This window comes from Diabrotica virgifera, chromosome 2, assembly GCF_917563875.1.
Source record: "Diabrotica virgifera virgifera chromosome 2, PGI_DIABVI_V3a".
Taxonomy (NCBI): domain Eukaryota; kingdom Metazoa; phylum Arthropoda; class Insecta; order Coleoptera; family Chrysomelidae; genus Diabrotica; species Diabrotica virgifera.
The window spans coordinates 185,333,598-185,355,616 of NC_065444.1; the positions used below are offsets into that span (position 1 = coordinate 185,333,598).

Consider the following 22,019-nt stretch of genomic DNA (forward strand, 5'->3'; position numbering starts at 1 on the left):
TCAAAAGTTTAGTTGAAAATTAAAGATTTTGTTGGAAAAACCCGCTTTTTCCGGGGAAAGTTTTCATCGAAGTAAATCAGAAAAAACATGTCTCTGTGTAGAATTTAATTGAGGTCAATTTTTATTTGAGTGTTTTTGGTGTAAAGTTAAAATCTTTGGAGTTATAGAGCAAAAATTGAAAAAAACACGATTTTCGGGCGCCATTTTGTTTATAAAAAAAGTAGCACACTATCTGCGTACTTTGCATACCTATATTATTAATACATACAATAATAAGATTCGATTCCAGCAATAAAATTGCTGGTAAATAACTGTTCCTTGTATTTTGCTAATTAGCCCAGAGTACAAACGATATCAGTACATGTACCTATAAACTGATGCAAGAATCTCGAAAATCGAAGTACAAATAATCTTCTTCTTCTTCTTTTTATATAGACATTACTCTGTCTGTTTTTCAATGTGTCTCCAGTAAGTTGTCATTCCATCTTTTTCGTGGTCTTCCCACTGATCGTCTTCCTATTGGAGAACCGTCTCTCGCCATCCTTACTAGTCTATTTGTTGTCATTCGGCTTATTTGGTCGTTCCATTTTACTCTTCTGTTTTTCACCCAGTTATTAATGTTGTCCACCTTACATCTCCTTCGTATATCTGCACTTCTAGCTCTATCCCACAGCGTCTTACCATCGATTTTTCGCAATGTTTTCATCTCTGCTGTTTATAGCATTCTTTTTGTCCTTTCTGTATCAGGTCATGTTTCTGCCGCGTATGTCATTATTGGTCTGATGACTGTTTTGTAAATTCTGCCTTTCACTTCTTTTCCGATGTTTTTATTTCTCCATATTGTTTCATTCAGGCAACCTGCGGCTCTGTTTGCTTTATTCACCTGATCTTCCACTTCTGTTTCGATCTTTCCGTAGCTGCATAGTGTGATGCCTAGATATTTAAACTCCATGACTTGTTCTATTATTTGACCCTCCAGCTCTAATTTACACCTTATTAGATCTGCTGTTATAACCATGCATTTAGTCTTTTGGGGTAATTAACATGTTAAATTTTCTAGCGGTTTTGGTATCCTTTTTTTGTTCTTACTTTTTTTATTATTTCGTCCATGATCAGGTTGAACAACAGAGGACTCAGGGAATCTCCCTGTCTTATCCCATTGCCAGCTTCAATTGGGTCAGTTTGTTCTTCATCTATTTTTACATTTATTGTGTTGTTCTGGTACATATTTTCGATCGTTTTAATTATTCCTAGAGGTACCTCTCTTGCGTACAGTAAATGGATAACGTCCTTTAATTTGACCCTGTCAAATGCCTTCTTAAGGTCCACGAAACATAAGTATGCCGGTTTGTTGTATTCTAACGATTTTTCTTGAATCTGCCTCATTATAAATATAGCGTCGGTGCATGATCTTCCCGACCTAAAACCTTGTGGTTCTTCTGCTAATGATATAATTTTATTCAGTTTGTTTGTAATCACTTTGGTCGTTAATTTTAGTGTTGTGTTTAATAAATTAATTCCTCTGTAATTCTCCGGGTCCGATTTTTCTCCCTTTTTGAAGAGAGGTATTAGGATGCTTGATCTCCATTCTTGTGGTATTCTGTTTTGGTCTATTATTTTTTGGATTAGTTTTAATAATTGTTTGGTCAGATCTTGTCCTCCATACTTTAGGAGTTCATTCGATATTCTGTCTTCTCCTGGTGATTTTCTATTTTTTAATTTCTTTAATGCTTCCGTTACCTCTGCTTCTTCAATATTTATTTCTTCGTTTTTGTCACTTCAGGTGTTGGTGGTTCGTTATCGTTATCTTTAGCAAACAGAGATCGAAAATAGTCTGCCCAAGTTTCCTTCTGAATGTGTTTCGTTTTTATTAGTTCGTTCATCTCTTTTCTTTGTCCTCTGATCATTCTCCGTATTTCCTTTTGTGTTTTTTTGTGACGCTTGTGATCAAGATAGTGCATCAAAATTTGGGAATAAGTAGACCATGGCATAACTAAGTAAAATCCCCAGAGCCGGAAACCAGAGTGGGGGACGAGGGTAGTTATAAGGGGTCAAAGTCGCGGTTTTTATTATTTTTTTTGTGACGCTCATGATCCAGATAGTGCTCCAAAATTTGGTAATAAGTAGGTCATGACGTAACTAAGTAAAATATCCAGGGGCGGAACGCTGCGTGGCCGACAAAGGGGTGGGGGCAGGGATAAATATAAAAATTATAAGGGATTCCCAAAATTTGGGAGTAAGTAGATCATGACGTAACTAAGCAAAATATCCAGGGGCGGAAACCAGAGTTGGGGATGAGGGTAGTTTTAAGGGGTCAAAGTCGCAGTTTGTATTATTTTTTTTGTGACGCAGCACAAAATTTGTCCCCCACGCAGCGTTCCGCCCCTGGAGATTTTACTTAGTAATGTCATGATCTACTTATTCTCAAATTTTGGGGCACTATCTCGATCACGAACGATAAAAACCCCTTATATTTTTATACTCACCCCTGCCTACCACCCCTTTGTACCACAAGCAGCATTCCGCCCCTGGAGATTTCACTTAGTTACGTCATGACCTACTTATTCCCAAATTTTGGTGCACTATCTCCATCATGAGCATCACTAAAAAAATAATAAAAACCGCGACTTTAATCCCTTATTACGACCCTAGTCCCCCACTCTGGTTTCCGGCCGTTGGGGAAAGTTATATACACAACTAATTCAACATATACCCGTATATTTTTTCTATATTACTTATCACGCACAAAATCCGCTCCCAGCTCTTAGACTAATAGGAGTAGTCCCTAAATACTTCAATAGAAAATGGCACTAAACTCGTATTTTGACTTTTCCTGCCTGTACCAATGAATTTTCTCAATGGTGACTGACCTATAGTAATGTCATTATTCTTACAGTTTATCTATTTTAGTGAATGTTATGCAATTTTTGTATTGAATGTTTGTTAGATTAGCTGTAGATTAGTTGTATTATTTATAAAATAGTAGTTAAATAATTGTGATATGTCAGCATATATGTTGCGTTTAACCGAATAAACAATTTTCAATCTAAAAGTTGTTTATCATCGTGTCTGAAGGTTAATCCGACGATAGACGACCATATGAGAAGTGCTGAATCACTGTAAAAAGTTTTGTTATAAAATTCATGGTGAATGTGATTGTGAATATACACCTGTACAACAAACAACTTAATATGTATGGTTTAATTAAAAACAAAACTTCTACGGGGGTTTTTGAAATTGTTTGCAGTTTGACCTGACTTCTGACTTACTATTACGAAGATTATTTTATTCATAGAGATTTTGTTTGATAGAAACCTACAAAAATGAAAAATTGAGCGATTATCTTTGAATGATTGTAATTTCCAATCATGTTTTTAGTATGATTTTTCATCACATGTTTAATTCTGTCCAACCAGATTTATTATTATTATACTGTGAATAATCGACTTACATTATTATACTGAGAATAAATTTTGTATTATTATAATACAAAATGTATAAAGTATTTTGTTTATTATTTATAAAATGTAGAATACTTTTGTATAAAGTATTTTTAGGCTATTGATTATATTCAAAATAAGATAGCTAAAAGGAACTACAACGTTAACGGGGTTTTATTATTTCATATGGTCAATGGACATCTATATATGAAAAAACCGCGGAGTGCTACCATTTAAAGGGGTGCGTTTTTGAGAAATGGGTGAATTAGTCCCTGGGCACAGGTTACATTAGGGTGAGTTCTATGCACTTTTGGTACAAACATACCTACATAAAAATTGTTCCTGGTTAAATTTCCTATCTATATATCACTTTTAAAAGTCAATGATACTTTTTTTTTACAAAAATATATTCAAAAGAAAAAGCACAAAGAAACCCAAAAAAAAGAAATTTTGTTTTTTGTCCCATAACTTTTGTCCACGAGGATATAGGTATATACATTGCTTTACAGAAAAAAACCTACATATTTCTTCTTTAAAATGTTGTTTAGTAGAGGTAATTAGGATTTACAGTTTTCGAAATATGATTTTTCTAAGTTCGCCACTCACAGCAATTTTGGACAATTTTCCTTGTTCTTTAGCAAATATTGTTCTGTAACTTTTTATTACGTAACTTTAGGTATGGTATATGCAATGGTACAGGTAATAGGAACAGAAATCAATTACCTTTAAAATGGTCTACTGTATAACGTTGTACGACTTTTTCTTTTCGAAAGAGATTATGGTTTTTCAAGGTTTTATACTTTTAACGATTTTTTATAATATAATATAAAAATAAAATAATATTATTATTTAATATATTATATATTATATAATATTATATTATATTATATATAGTATATATTATATAATATTATATTATATATAGTATATATAATATAATATTACATTATATATTATATAATACCTACTATAACAAATATTATTTTTTACATTTTTTACGATTATTTTTGAAATTTCTCATTATACCTTTTTTTCTTCTACATTTAGGTATATATTATATTATATAATAAAAAAAAGCTTACTTTGTTTACTTTAAAATGGTGTATTACAAAAAATTCTAGGATTATTTTTGAATAAGATATTATTTTTCAATATGTAATAAGTACTTGCAACGATTTTTGATTTTAGGATTATTTTTTAAATTTCTCATTATAACTTTTTTTTTCTTGTAGGTACATGAATATACTATATGTTGCTCAATAAAGAGGGCTTATTTTCTGTTCTTTAAAATGGTGTATCATCTATATGATACCTAGTGATTCTTTGATATTTTTTTACCTGTATTATTTAAAATTATTTCTTTTACAAAAATTACATAAACATGAGTCTTAGAAAACATCACTTTAGTTAAAATTATTTAAACGTTGACATTTAAAAAATTTTCAAAACCAAAGTCCATCTCTTCGTTAGCATTAGCTTCAATATCTTCCTTTGACACCTCAGTTATCTTAGAGTTCCCACAATTAGTACCCATGCACATGCACCCTTTGCAGAATATTGAACAACTAATTCCTATCTTCCTACAACCGCAGTTTTTTGTACATCCTTTGATACATTTACATGCTATTTTTTCAAGCAAAGCTTGTGGTGCAGGAGCTTTGACAGTAAATATTGGAATTAATCCATATTTTGAAGTTTGCCCGGCCGAGTCAAGTGGATCCAAAGTATTACCTATAAAAAATAAGATTTAATCATAACACACAATCACATAAAAAAGTTGGTAATGAGAAATTTAAAAAATAATCCTAAAATCAAAACTCGATGCAAGTACTTACTACATTTTGAAAAACCATATCTTATTCAAAAATAATCCTAGAATTTTTTATAATACACCATTTTAAAGTAAACAGAATAAGCTTTCTCGTTTGTTATATAATATATACCTAAATGTAGAAAAAAAGTTACAATGGGAAATTTAAAATATAATCGTAAAAAATATAAAATTTCGTTAAAAGTATAAAATCTTGAAAAAGATATCCTCTTTAAAAGAAGCCGTACAACATTATACAGTAGAACATTTTAAAGGTAATTGATTTCTATTCCTCTTACATGTAGCATTGCATATACCTTAAGTTGCGTAGAAATACAGAACAATATTTGCGAAATAACAAGGAAAATTGCCCAAACTTGCTGGGAGTTGCGAATTTTGAAAAATCATATTTCGAAAACTGTAAATCCTAATGACCTCTACCAAACATCATTTTAAAGAGAAAATATGTAAATTTTTTTTCTCTGAAGCAATGTCTATACCTATATCTCCGTGGACAAAAGTTAAGGGACAAAAAACAAAATTTCTTTCTTTTGGGTTTCTTTGTGCTTTTTCTTTTCAATATAATTTTGTAAAAAAAAGTATCCTTGACTTTAAAAAGTTATATTTAGATAGGAAATTTAACCAGAAACAATTTTTATGTAGACGTGTTTGTACCAAAAGTTCATAGAACTCACCCTAATGTAACCTGTGCCCAGGGACTAATTCACCCATTTCTCAAAAACGCACCCCTTTAAATGGTAGCACTCCGCGGTTTTTTCATATATAGAGATTCATTGACCATATGAAATAATAAAACCCCGTTAACGTTGTAGTTCCTTTCTATAGTACATAATCAATAGCCTATTTGTTTCTGTAATTACAACGATTTTTATAGTTTTGACAACTGTCACATTTAAGAAAATGAACCAAAATAAACTTTTAGTTCTGCGTCGATTGTCAAATTGTCACGAGGGCAATACAAATCGGCAATTTTAAGAGCTCTAGTGTAATTTTGTAAGATTACTTCATGAATAAAACTGTATTTTTAAATAATTTTAACTAATATTTTATTGATATCTTCGTCTGAATATTTGCTAAACCTGCTCAAGCTGTTCACTTTGACAAGTTATAAAACAATATTTGTGATAAATCATGTTACTGAATGTTTATTTACAAAGACTTGAATTTTGTATGTGAGTATTAAAAAATAATAAGAATAAATAATAAGAAAACAATTCTCCAGTTTGTTTCTCAAACTTGTTGCCATTCGGAGTCACTCGATCCCTGCGGGCTCTCTTGTCTATTGCCAAGCAATAAGTCTTCGAAAAATTGTCGGATTATTTTCAATTTATTCTCACTCTCTTGTGATATTAATAGTTATTTAACCAATAAGTGTATTATAGGCCTTGGGCCCGCATATACAATTATTATTTATGACCACACCGTTGAAACTTTTTGTACTTGTTATTTTTGTGGAGTCGGACAAATTTTGAGCTTGGCGCATTATGGTAGTGGGGCGTTTTTCTGTCAAGCGGTGACGAAGTTGTCAATTTTATGCAAGAAAAAAATTTATTACCACATTGGTCATTCTATTTTAATCAATGGATTTTATCATATAAACAACGAAAACAATTTTGTCGGACAAAAATATTGGGGCATATGACGCGTCGGACACGCTAAATATGTCAAATTTATGAAAATAATAAATTTATTACCACATCGATAATTTTAACGGTATCTATCATAAAACCTTTTTACAATAATGTGGTAACCTTGTCGGACAATTTTCACGGGGCATATGCGCAGTCGGACGCGCCGAAGATGTCAATTTCCTGAAAATTTTTTATTTATTACCACAGATGTCATTTTTATTTTGTACTGTTCTTTTACATGTGTAATGCATATTGGATCACTTGTCGGACAAAAATAATGGGGCGTTTTGGTACAATTAAAAGAAAAAGTAATTTTTATGCATACAGGGTGTTTGGTAAAGAATGGGCCATAGCTTAACCTCAGGTTCCTGAGGTTAAAATAGGCCGATTTAAGCTAACTTACCTTAGTACAAAGTTTATAATAGCCGAGATACAGGGTGTCAAAGTTAAACTTTTTTTTTATTTATTATTGAATATTTCCTGATAGGTATGAGATAACAACATGAAATTTTATATCTGGGGGTTTCTTGAGTCGAGAAATCTAAATTTCTTACCAAAAATTATGCATTACCCAGAGGGCGCCACATATGCCTTTCAGCACTCATTTATTACGTTCAATTTCTTTTATCCCTCACTCTGTATAATTTTGACATTAAAATTTTTATTTTCCTATTAGTTTTACTTAAAAAAGGTATACTTCTTTCATCTTCCTAAACTCAACCGTTTTCGAGATAAACGCATTTTAAATATGCGATACACCATCATTTTTAGCATAATATCATTGTAGTTACACCCAAAAAATAACTTAAAATTTATGAAAATAATAAATTTATTACCACATGGATAATTTTAACGGTATCTACCATAAAACCTTTTTTCAATAATGTGGTAACCTTGTCGGACAATTTTCACGGGGCATATGCGCAGTCGGACGCGCCGAAGATGTCAATTTCCTGAAAATTTTTTATTTATTACCACAGATGTTATTTTTATTTTGTACTGTTTTTTTACATGTGTAATGTATATTGGATCACTTGTCGGACAAAAATAATGGGGCGTTTTGGTACAATTTAAAAAAAAAAATAATTTTTACACATTTTTGACTTCATATTAAATTACGTATTTTTCGGCTCATATTACCCGTATGCGCGCCAATGGTGAATATTAAATTCATTAAATGGTGAATATAAATATTAGATTTTTTGATTTAGAATATAACTACTTATAACCTGATACTTGTGTCGGAAATTTTTTTTAATTGGAAAAAAAAACTACAGAACGATGTTTGTCGTTGTTCAAGGAGTATGTAAGCAAATATCAGATCAAAATTTTTCTAAAATTCTCCCTCCTGTCGGAAAAATTTTTAAGAAAATTTTGGGTACAGCTCTACGTCATACCCTTTTAAATGTTTTACTTAGCGTGTGTACCAATTTTGAGCTAAATCGATTCAAAAATAACCGAGAAAACTCTTTTAAAATTTTTTGATATTACTTTCTCGTCGATAGCCTAAAAGAATTAAGTTTTCTGTTCGTTTGCCCCAAGATTTTTGTCAAACAATTACATTTTTTGTTTAAGAATATAATTACTTGTAACTTACTACCTTTGTCGGAAAAATGGTTGTAAAGATAAGGGATACACGAATCCAGCATAATTTAAAAGTATAGTTTATCAATAAAAATTAAATTTTTTGTCCGACTTTGGATTTGCCCCAATATTTTTGTCGGACACTTAGATTTTTTGATTTGGAATATAACTACTTATAACCTGATACTTGTGTCGGAAATTTTTTTTTATTTCGAGAAAAAAAACTACAGAACGATATTTGTCGTTGTTCAAGGAGTATGTACGCAAATATCACATCAAAATTTTTCTAAAATTTTCCCTCTTGTCCGAAATTTTTTTGGGAAAATTTTGGGTACAGCTCTACGTCATACCCTTTTAAATGTTTTACTTAGTGTGTGTATTAATTTTCAGCTAAATCGATTCAAAAATAACCGAGAAAAACTGTTTTAAAATATTTTTGGATAATACCTCCTCGTCCATAGCCTAAAAGAATTAAGTTTCCTGTTCGTTTGCCCCAACATTTTTGTCAGACAATTAAATTTTTTGTTTAAGAGTATAATTACTTGTATCCTACTACTTTTGTCGGAAAAATGGTTGTAAAGATAAGGGATGCACGAACCCAGAATAGTTTAAAAGTATAGTTTATTAATAAAAATTAAATTTTTTGTCCGACTTTGGATGTGCCCCACTATTTATGTCGGGAACTTAGATTTTTTGATTTGGAATATAACTACTTATAACCTGATACATGTGCTGAAATTTTTTTTTAATTCGATAAAAAAATACAGAACGATGTTTGTCGTTGTTCAAGGAGTATATAAGCAAATATCAGATCACAATTTTTCTAAAATTTTCCCACTTGTCGGAAAATTTTTTAAGAAAATTTTGGGCACAGATCTACGTCATACCCTTTTAAACATTTTACTTAGTGTGTGTACCAATTTTGAGCTAAATCGATTCAAAAATAACCGAGAAAACTCTTTTAAAATTTTTTGATATTACTTTCTCGTCGATAGCCTAAAAGAATTAAGTTTTCTGTTCGTTTGCCCCAAGATTTTTGTCAAACAATTTACATTTTTTGTTTAAGAATATAATTACTTGTAACTTATTACCTTTGTCGGAAAAATGGTTGTAAAGATAAGGGATACACGAACCCAGCATAATTTAAAAGTATAGTTTATCAATAAAAATTAAATTTTTTGTCTGACTTTGGCTTTGCCCCAATATTTTTGTCGGACACTTAGATTTTTTGATTTGGAATATAACTACTTATAACCTGCTACATGTGCTGAAATTTTTTTTTAATTTGAGAAAAAAATACAGAACGATGTTTGTCGTTGTTCAAGGAGTATGTACACAAATTATCAGATCACAATTTTTCTAAAATTTTCCCTCTTGTCGGAAAATTTTTTAAGAAAATTTTGGGTTCCGATCTACGTCATACCCTTTAAATGCTTTACTTAGCGTGTGTACCAATTTTCAGCTAAATCGATTCAAAAGTAACCGAGAAACACTCTTTTAAATTTTTTTTTTGATAATACCTCCTCGTCGATAGCCTAAAAAAATTAAGTTTTCTGTTCGTTTGCCCCAACATTTTTGTCAGACAATTACATTTTTTGTTTAAGAATATAATTACTTGTAACCTACTACTTTTGTCGGAAAAATGGTTGTAAAGATAAGGGATGCACGAACCCAGCATTATTTGAAAGTATACTTTACTAATAAAAATTAAATTTTTTGTCCGACTGTCGAGTTGCCCCAATATTTTTGTCCGACACTTTGATTTTTTTATTAAGAATATAATTACTTATAACCTACTAATGTTGTCGGAAAAATGGTTTTAAAGGTAAGGGTTGCACGAACCCAGTATTTTTTAAAAGACAGTTTATTAATAAAAATTAAATTTTTATCCGACTTTGGATTTGACCCAATATTTTTGTCGGACACTTAGATTTTTTTATTTAGAATATAACTACTTATAACCTGATACTTGTGTCGGAAATTTTTTTTAATTGGAAAAAAAACTACAGAACGATGTTTGTCGTTGTTCAAGGAGTATGTACGCAAATATCAGATCACAATTTTTTTTAAATTTTCCCTCTTGTCCGAAATTTTTTTGGGAAAATTTTGGGTACAGCTCTACGTCATACCCTTTTAAATGTTTTACTTAGTGTGTGTACCAATATTCAGCTAAATCGATTCAAAAATAACCGAGAAAAACTGTTTTAAATTTTTTTTTTGATAATACCTCCTCGTCGATAGCCTAAAAGAATTAAGTTTTCTGTTCGTTTGCCCCAACATTTTTGTCAGACAATTACATTTTCTGTTTAAGAATAAAATTACTTGTAACCTACTACTTTTGTCGGAAAAATGGTTGTAAAGATAAGGGATGCACGAACCCAGCATAATTTGAAAGTATACTTTACTAATAAAAATTAAATTTTTTGTCCGACTGTCGAGTTGCCCCAATATTTTTGTCCGACACTTTGATTTTTTGATTAAGAATTTAATTACTTATAACCTACTAATGTTGTCGGAAAAATGGTTTTAAAGGTAAGGGTTGCACGAACCCAGTATTGTTTAAAAGACAGTTTATTAATAAAAATTAAATTTTTTGTCCGACTTTGGATTTGACCCAATATTTTTGTCGGACACTTAGATTTTTTGATTTAGAATATAACTACTTATAACCTGATACTTGTGTCGGAAATTTTTTTTAATTGGAAAAAAAAAACTACAGAACCATGTTTGTCGTTGTTCAAGGAGTATGTACGCAAATATCAGATCACAATTTTTCTAAAATTTTCCCTCTTGTCCGAAATTTTTTTGGGAAAATTTTGGGTACAGCTCTACGTCATACCCTTTTAAATGTTTTACTTAGTGTGTGTACCAATATTCAGCTAAATCGATTCAAAAATAACCGAGAAAAACTGTTTTAAAATATTTTTGGATAATACCTCCTCGTCCATAGCCTAAAAGAATTAAGTTTCCTGTTCGTTTGCCCCAACATTTTTGTCAGACAATTACATTTTTTGTTTAAGAGTATGATTACTTTTATCCTGCTACTTTTGTCGGAAAAATGGTTGTAAAGTTAAGGGATGCACGAACCCAGAATAGTTTAAAAGTATAGTTTATTAATAAAAATTAAATTTTTTGTCCGACTTTGGATGTGCCCCACTATTTATGTCGGGCACTTAGATTTTTTGATTTGGAATATAACTACTTATAACCTGATACATGTGCTGAAAATTTTTTTTTTAATTCGAGAAAAAATACAGAACGATGTTTGTCGTTGTTCAAGGAGTATGTACACAAATTATCAGATCACAATTTTTCTAAAATTTTCCCTCTTGTCGGAAAATTTTTTAAGAAAATTTTGGGTTCCGATCTACGTCATACCCTTTTAAATGCTTTACTTAGTGTGTGTACCAATTTTCAGCTAAATCGATTCAAAAGTAACCGAGAAACACTGTTTTAAAATTTTTTTTTGATAATACCTCCTCGTCGATAGCCTAAAAGAATTAAGTTTTCTGTTCGTTTGCCCCAACATTTTTGTCAGACAATTATATTTTTTGTTTAAGAATATAATTACTTATAACCTACTACTTTTGTCGGAAAAATGGTTGTAAAGATAAGGGATACACGAACCCAGCATAATTTGAAAGTATACTTTACTAATAAAAATTAAATTTTTTGTCCGACTGTCGAGTTGCCCCAATATTTTTGTCCGACACTTTGATTTTTTGATTAAGAATATAATTACTTATAACCTACTAATGTTGTCGGAAAAATGGTTGTAAATAAAAAAATTTCAGGAAATTGACATCTTCGGCGCGTCCGACTGCGCATATGCCCCGTGAAAATTGTCCGACAAGGTTACCACATTATTGTAAAAATGTTTTATGGTAGATTCTGTTAAAATTAGCCATGTGGTAATAAATTTATTATTTTTATAAATTTGACATATTTAGCGTGTCCGACGCGTCATATGCCCCAATATTTTTGTCCGACAAAATTGTTTTCGTTGTTTATATGATAAAATCCATTGATTAAAATAGAATGACCAATGTGGTAATAAATTTTTTTCTTGCATAAAATTGACAACTTCGTCACCGCTTGACAGACAAACGCCCCACTACCATAATGCGCCAAGCTCAAAATTTGTCCGACTCCACCCAAATAACAAGTACAAAAAGTTTCAACGGTGTGGTCATAAATAATAATTGTATATGCGGGCCCAAGGCCTATTAATAATTAATTAATATTTATTGACGGAAAACTCCATTTTACAATTAAAATTAAAAGTCAAAATTAAACATTGAACACAAGTTAACTTAATTACTTACAATTAAACCAACGACATCAAAAAATTAAAATCAAATTAAAATAATTCACGTGAAATAGTCCTTTCAAAAGCATTTAGTGTAACTCCCATAAAGTCTATATTTGGAAACTCATTTACACTAGAAACAATTCTATTTAAAGGCATATTTTCTGCATGACGTGTATTGACGATCTAGCGGATAGCAAGGGACATCTTCTCAAATTCCTAGCTGGAACATAAAAATCTATTCGACCCAGAATGCTAGGTGCAACAATAATACCATTTAACACCTTAAATACGAAATTAAGGTCAAAGTATCGCCTGCGATCCTCTAGACGGTGCAAATGAAACATCTGTATGACCTGACTGGAATTCAATTGCATTCCTCTAGTACCTAATCTATACCGCAGATATCTAACGAATTTATTTTGAATCGATTCAATTCGATATTTGTGATTGTCATAACTTGGACTCCAAATCACTGAACAATACTCTAGTAATGAACGAACATAACTCAAAAACAATCTCACAATTACAAACAAATTATTAAAATCATATGACATTCTGATGACCAACCCTAATGTCTGATTAGCACGCGCAATAATGGCATCATAATGGTCCACGAAACTTAGCTTACTATCCAGTAACACACCTAAATCCTTAATTACCTGAACCCTAGATAAATCCACATCTCCTATCTTGTATTTAAAATCACTGGTGGTCTTATTACGTGAAAAAATAATATATTAGCATTTCGAAGCATTCAATCTAAGATTATTTTCCTGGCACCAATGTACTAAAGAATTCAAGTCTCTCTGCAAACCCTCACAATCAGATTCTGACCTAATGCATTTAAATATCTTTAGGTCGTCTGCAAATATCAGATATTCAGATTTAAAGTTCCTACCAATATCATTTAAAAACAACAGAAAAAGCTTAGGACCCAAATGGGAACCCTGCGGAACTCCTGACACGGCTTCAAATCCATTAGAAACACATCCTGCTGATCTTACTTGCAATGTTCTTCCTTGCAAATACGAAGTAAACCAAGCTAATAAAGAACCAGTGATACCAAAGTTTCTCAGCTTTGTAATTAAGACATTATGATCTAGTAGGTCAAAGGCCTTACTGAAATCGGTGTATATAGAGTGCACCTCGTAACCCTCATCCATTGCTGTACCTATACTATCGATATACAAAAAGAGGTTAGTGAGATTAGAACGTCCGCCTACAAATCCATGTTGGTTGTCCGTAATAATGTTCCTAAAACTATTATCCAAAGGAATGTTTTAATCTGTTCGGGAAAATTCCCGTCTGGAGAGATTTATTAAGAACATATACTAATACTAATGGTTCACACAAGGACACTGCACTTTCTCTTAGGAACAAATTCGGTATCAAATCAGGGCCAACCCCTTTATTGACATTTAATGACAACAACACATTCAGTAAATTGTCAAAAGTGACTTCGAGGTTACTAATTTCCACCTCCAGCTGTTGTGAGAAAAATTCATTACTCTCCAGGTTATCCAGAGATTTACCATTAAAAGTGCTGTATACAGTACCAAAATGTTTCGCAAACAACTCTGTTATTTTTTGTTTGTCATTCTCACTTTCCTCACCTAGAAACATAGAGCCAGGGAGAGCACCATGTCCGTTGGTTTTATTTTTGATGAACTTGCAAAATTCACCAGCGTTCTCATTTATTCTCACTTCCATCTTTGAAACGTAAGCATTGTAAGACTGCTCAGTGAGTGATGAGCATTCATCTCTCAAAGTTTTAAATTCAATATAGTGGTGATACTTATTTGTAGTTTTATATTTTTTATGCGCAATCTTTTTGGCAATAGAGAGATATCGAAACCCTATTTAACAACGTCCTTTAATAAAAGATCCTTTATTTTGACATATACGCAAGCGCAGTATCACGTCCTTTATTTTTGTCCTGTAATAAAATACAGGCCGCCCGTATTTAAGGAAAAATAGAGGACAAAAATCTTTTAATAAAGGATCCTTTATTTTGACGTAACGTGTCAAAAATGTCACAAATTTGCCAAATTATGTGAAGAAACAAGAAAAGAAAGGCGTCTAACTTCACTTATATTTATGTTTTTATCAACAAATAGAATTTTATAAGTTATTTTTATATTTACAAAAATATTTAATGTGTCATTTGTCAAAATAAGAGATTCCTTAAAACTGCGTTTCCGATAACTCTCATTAGACATATCCTGTATTTGTCCTTTATTAAAAGATCCTGTAATAAAGGAACTTTTAACTTAGGGTTTCTATATCTATCTAATGACTTTACTCTTAAGTTCAGATGAGAACCAAACAGGAAACGATCTTTTTACAGATATCTTTGGTACAAAAAGTTCAATTGCGTTCCAAATAATGAAATAAAAAGCATCTAAAATGTCATTTACATCCTCTAAACAGTACAACTCAATCCAATTGATCTGAAGCAAATAATTATTCAAGGCACCATAATCCGCCTTGTGAAAGTTATAATAAATATTAGTTTCCAAACTGATATATTGATTATCAAATAATATTAATGCTTTAAGTGAGGGATGATACCTGTCACACGTCATTAAAGCTTCCGCTTTTTTTTAGATTTAAATAAGTATCAGAGAAACACAGATCAAGAATTGGGTCATACTGGTTTTTAAAATAATTATATTGATTTAAAAAAAAATTTAAACCTAAAAAATTTAACTCGTCACAAAACAAAATTTCAGTATCATTACTTATATTTTTAGCAGTCGTCTCACCGTCCCATATCAGATTTGGTAGATTATAATCCCCAAATAATACTAGTTTAGAATCTTTATACTTATTCATAATTAGTTTTACAGTATCAATGTGATTGGAATAAACATCCAATCTAGATCTGGGCGGAATGTAAATATAGAATAGATATAGATGTAGAATAAGGGCGATTAACAATTGAGATATTTTAACGCGTGAGTGGGGCGAGCGGGTTAATGTTCGAGATTGTTAATCGCCATTTTAATTCACGAGTTCGTTACAAAACTTTTCCGTGGACCGTACTTTTCAGAAATAAAGATATCTTAGTTTAAATTTTTGTTTACTTAACGATAAACAACAATTTTTTCTTTATTCAAAGTTTAATTTTCCTTAGTGGTAGTTTTATTATTGTAAACATTAATATTCGAAATAGTACAATTACTGAAATTAAAGGAAGGTATTGATAAATATCTGCTGTATAGCATTTTGACAAATTTATATTTAAGTCTTCTTGGACCTCTGTAAATTCTGTGATAGAAGAAGAGGCGGTGGTGCTTGACGTGGTACTAGGTCTGGTGGCTGAGCTATTGTGCCCTAAGTGCGGGATGTATAATAATATACCATTTTCACTTTATAAATATATTTGAACTTCACAGCGTTCGTTTAAACAATTAAACAACAGTATATATCGCACATGCTAAAGAAAAGTGACACTATCCAAAATAGTCAATTTTGCAGAATCGGCGTTTAAAGTTTTTGACAAACTTTGTTGCGAAATATGCTCTTTTAGAAATAAAGTTCGTGACTGAAATATATTTCAAAAAAAACCTTATTTATTACCCTATACACTTAATTAGGTAGTTTTTCTGTTTCCGAGTCTGATACTAGTAAAAAAATTAATAAAATCATTTAATATAGTATAAGCAGTGAAATATTTTTATAGTTACATAATTTTTTATTGAAAATAACAAGTTACAACATTCTTAAAAATATAAAAAAGCTTAATGTATACCGTTGGCTACACAATTTGAAAATATATCGGAATGAAATTAACATAAAAAGTTAGAAAAAAAATAGAAAAAATTATAAAATATTATTATAATACGATACACTATAATATTCAGGTATTATATTTTGGTCTATCATGCTTTGTATGTGTTTTTTCTTTAATTCGCTCAAAGAAAGTCGTGTGGAATATAATTGCTTTAATGGGAACTGCTGAATCATTGGTCGATTTTCCGTGTTTTACACCTGTTAGAACCATCTATATCAATCTCTTTATAGTCTTCGAGGTACGAATTTTTGTAAGTTACTTTAATATTATCTTCATCTCTTTCAATTCTTATTATTTTAATATCAGTCAGTTTTACGGTTTCACCTTTTTTGTTTCGTTGTAAGTTAACTAGATTTGCAAGTTGCTTGATATCGTAAAAATCTTTATAACATAATTCATTTACTGTATAAGGATTGCCTTTTTTCTTTGCTTTTCGTATTGCGGTAATGTATTGCGAAGGCACATAAATAGGACCGGACCTTAAAGTTTTCTTTACTTCTCTTTCGATTGTAGAGTGGGCAGCGTCACCTTCATTTTGTCTATGACCTTTTATTAGAAACTTATGTGTAATTGAAGTCAAGTTTTTTAAAGTTAGCAAGCAATAAACGTACAAAGAAATCATAAATTGGTTCTTTTGTTGACCACTGCAGTTATCTGAGTAGAAAATAATATTAAGGTTAGTAGATACAGTCATTTCTGACATCTTTCTAATATATTTAAGAACACAACTTGCTATTTCATTTGCTCCACGTTGGTCCTCTACTTCGTTCCAGAAAAAACACTCAGTGTGGTCTCTTCCTATTGCCGATATAGTGAAATTAAAACAATTCATTTTACTTTTGTAGTAAAAGACTGAGATATCACCTCTTGGACAGGGCAAAACAGCTTGTAGGTCGTAACATGCTACTATTACATTGTCGCATACCAATAGTTTATCGTTATTCTTTTCTTCTCGACTTTTCTCTTTTTCAGAAATATGAATATTATATTTTTCTTGAAGAGCTTCCTTATTACCTGCTTGAGCGATGTTGTATGCTGCACAAAGATCACATTGATCTTTTTTTGGGACAAAGAAGCTAATATTGAAGTCAGTTTTAAAAATTTTTCTATAAATTTGAATATCCACAAATGAAAGATTTTTTCTAATACAATCTTCCTTATAATCTCTATAGAGGTCTGAAACTGTTTTACCTCCATCAATGAATTCCCTGGTGGTTTGTTGTCTTAAATAGTGACTTTCTATTCGTGGAATTCCATTTATGTGATTTCGTACAGCGGATAATAAGCTATCATTTAATTTTGCATGTTTTCCATGTTTTCCTCTCTGTTCCGTATCAATTATTCCTTTGTTGTCCATCTTTGATATTACAGTACGTATTGGACGATCAGATATTCCAAGAGTATTCTTAAAAAAAATTTTACATACTCGCACTGTCTTAGATGTATCTACTTTCAAATGAAAAGATTGTTTAAGTTTCCTGTTACTGTTAACCATTTTGTACTGATATTTTGGGATAACAGGTACCATACTCCTTGCAATAAATTCTCTCTGACGTGTCAGCGATCCCATAGCCCAATAGCTATCAAATATTTGTTTTCGAATTTCTTCTGAAATGTGATCAGCACATTTTAAACGGCATTGAGTTGTACATGGAGATCCCATTTTTCTTGCAGGTATAACCCTACGGTTACGAGAAGCTGACAGGTATTCCTGTCCTGAATTTCTCAAAGTTTTAGCAACTGCCTTCCTACTTTGTTCAGGTCTTCTAACTATTTTTGGCACAACGCTATCGTCTGCTTGTTTGGAGGACAGATTTTGAATGCCTGTAGCAGAATCTGACGGCGTAACTGAGGGTAGCGCTAATTGATTGTCGGGTTGTACCAAACCTAAAATATCATTATAATTTTCAAGAGCATTTTGTCGCATGTTAATGCTTTCGACAGAAATGTTGTTTTCCATAGCAACATAAACGGGATGTTTTACTGATTCGCTTTTATGAGTGCCTGATAGTGAACTAGTTGACAAACCTGAGTTGGAAGATGAGCAAGACGAGCAAGATGAGCAAGACGAAGTGGTGCTAGAAGAAGTATCAGAGCTTGAAGAGGAGTCGGAGCTAGAAGAGGCCCTGCGTAGCTTTTTTGTATTGGGTGGTCCCAGCAAATTTTTGTAACGGCGTTTCTTTTTGGACGAATATGGCAAATATTCTTTATCGGCGTCTGACACTGGAGAAAAATCGGAAACATTATTGTCCACAGTATTATTACTGTGTTCACTTAGATCTGTAGCATTCAATAATATGGGAGTATTTGAATTGGGGTCTTCCACATTAGATGCTGTTGACAGTAAGACCTCCTCGTTAATAATTTGCTTTTCCGTTGGAACTGGATCATGTGCAATATTACAATTCTCGTATATTTGTGTTGAGTTAGGTGGATTGACAGATTTACTAGCTAGCTCTACCAATATTCGTCCACGAAACGGCATTCTGAAGTCTAAAAGAAAATATTGAGCATCAGAAGCATAAAGGTGAACTTCAAAATAACGATTTTTATAGTTTTTCTCAGATTTTATTTACAAATAACGGATTTTAAAAATTATGATATTAGTATCTATGTGATTAGTGTGTTATTATCTTTGTTAAAAAATGAAAATTTATATTAATAGATTGAATAAACCAAATAAAAAAAACGATGACACAACTATCGTGCTTAAAAATTTTAATAATTAACAGTCTCAAGTTTCCAGTAAATTACGACATAAAAGCCAAATGTAATCATATATTTAAAGAATCGTATAAACAACAATGTCACTAAACAAAACATGACGCAACGGTAGCACTTGCTGCAGCTATTAATATTATAAATTAACAGCTACAATGACACTAAAGACAAAGTGGCGTTATTGCTAACCACAAAGTCAATTATATTTACAAGATGTATACGGAACAGTGGCACTAAACAATAAATGTCACTTTTGGAAGCGGCTAATTTAGCTATTAATACTACAAACCAAAAGCCAAAGTGACATTAAAAATAAAGTGACGTTATTCCTAATTGCAAAGTCAATACTAACCTTAAAACTGATACAGGTAAAGTGTCCTTAAACTGAAGAAGACGTTATTTCACAATTTGAATGTTAAGTTGTAGTAATCACGTTCGTCACCACTGATATAATGACGATTTTCAATATTGTAGAATATCATCTTTCAGAAAATGACAAAACGGATTTCTGCCATCTAGTCGGAAATAGTTGTACTAGAAAAATGGTAGTTTTATTGTATTGTGTAATTCTAAATTTTGTAGTAGATGCCGCCATCGGTACAAAATACGTAAATTTCGTATAGTGTCACTTTTCTTTAGCATGTGCGATATGTAAACAATAACTAAGGTATTATTGCTTCATCGTGACTAATCGATGGATCTGAATGTCTCGTCAATTCTTTGGTTCGTTTATATACAATAAATCATAAGGTCAATACCGGTCAATGCCGAAACATATTTACATTACTATAAACTATACTTATAATATTTTATTCAATGCTAAGGGTTAACGTACTATGTTACATCATCCCCTTTTAGAGAGGAGGGCTTATATCGTCAGATATAAGTCCTCAACTATATTATCACCCTAACTTAACAGAAATCCTATTTTTATCCAAAATATAGCAATAAAATATTTATATTATTCCTTATTCTAATAAATTGGTACCTATTTTATAACCAGATTAAATCTTATTTACAAATTAAATATATTTTAGTCTTTCTTTCACACTAATTCACTTCTTGTATGAATATAGCCTATTCTTATGAACTTCCTTTATTTTTCCCGGTTTTAACTCAATTTTGCAATTTACTTTACCTATCTCTGATATCCTATATGGACCGTTGTACAATGAATCGAATTTGGTGTTCTCTTCGTTTTTAATTAAGACTAAGTCACCTACTTTGAATTTCTGAGGTGATGCTACGATTTGGCTTTGCCCCTGCCTGTTTATTTTTTGTTGTATTAAAATTTTGCGGGCTCTGGTATGCGCAAACTGAAGTTTATACTTAAGCTCATTATAATATGCGTCTATATTGTAGCATGGTTGGATGTTAGAGGTGAGGTTCTCAGGTATATTTGCTGGCCTCCCATATACTAATTCAAAAGGTGTGTACCCATGGTATGAATTGGGGGTGGTGTTGTAACAGTATGTGAACATTCTACACCACTCATCCCAGTCATCCTTACCTTCGTTGATGAAACACCTGACGTACTCGTTAAGTGTGCGATGTAATTTTTCGCAGCTTCCTATCGATTGAGGGTGGTAAGCTACCGAGAAGTTATGTTGGATGTTGAGCATTTTCGTCAAACTCGACATTATTTCGTTTTTGTATTCCGTCCCTTGATCCGTCCTTATTTGTTTCATTAGCCCGTAGGTGGGTATGAAGTTTTCGAATATACCCCTAGCTATTGTATGCGCCTCCTTGTCCTGCACCGGGATACTACTGCGTATTTCGTCAGTTCGCAGAGCATTGTTATGCAATACCGATTTCCTTCTCTGCTCCGTGGGAATGGGCCTACCGTGTCAATATACACTATATCCCATGGTTTCTCGGAAGTGTCCGTTACTACGAATTCCTCTGTATGGCCTTTCTTTGGTTTGTTTACTTGACATTTGTGGCAATTCTTGATATACAGTCTTACTTCGTTTTCCATATTTTTCCATTTAAAATTGGCTTTTAGTTTCTTTATTAGTCTATTATTCCCTACATGGCCTCCAAACATCGGGTGGTTATGATAGGTCTCTATTAATTGCTTTTTTTCTTTTTTCTCCGTTATTGTTCTAGGTACTTCGCAAATGCATATTTCTATATTTTTTAATACTTTATTTCCTTTCTCTATAAATTCTGTGATTGTGCAGTTTGTGAAAATAACGTCATTCGTATATATTTTTATTCTTTTGATTCCTCTAGCCTCCGCAAGCTTATTAAGCTTTCCCAACGCTTGACCTAAATCAAAGTTGGTAAAATTGGTAGGCAGTCTTTCGCAAACCCGTATCCTGTTTCTGATCCGTATGTTCATCTCGAGAGAAATACGGTTATCTACAAAAGACAGGATTGGTAGCTTATGTGCTTCTAAATTATTTAGTACCTTCCTTACAGCTTTTCCCTGACTGTGAGTGTTAATCTTTGCTTGATTCGGGACGGGCTTTCCGCACTCTACCTTAGACCCTGCATTTCTTTTTGCTTGGGCCCTTGTTATTGCCAAGATATGAGTATTATCAATATATAAGTCTTTCAGCTGATCCACGGATATTCTTGAAATACTATCCGCGTAGTTATTATTTCCTGTGATGTAGTGTATGTCAAAGTTGTATTCCTCCAAATCTAGCCTAATTCTTGTGAGTTTAGATGTAGGTTCTGTCATGGAGAACAGATGGGT

At 31.8% G+C, this 22,019-nt stretch overlaps 2 protein-coding genes across 2 annotated transcripts in view; one reads left to right on the forward strand and one right to left on the reverse strand.

Annotated features, from left to right (window-relative positions):
* LOC114338980 (kelch-like ECH-associated protein 1) overlaps positions 1–22,019 on the forward strand; it is a 253,837-nt gene that overhangs the window by 34,838 nt on the left and 196,980 nt on the right. The gene's annotated exons all lie outside the window — the stretch shown is intronic.
* On the reverse strand, positions 16,119–19,752 carry LOC126880315 (uncharacterized). Its single transcript, XM_050644118.1, has 2 exons — positions 19,668–19,752; positions 16,119–19,087 (listed from the first exon to the last, which is right to left on the reverse strand). The coding sequence occupies exon 2, from the start codon at positions 19,077–19,079 to the stop codon at positions 16,764–16,766; it is 2,316 nt and encodes a 771-aa protein (XP_050500075.1). The 5' UTR covers positions 19,080–19,087; positions 19,668–19,752; the 3' UTR covers positions 16,119–16,763.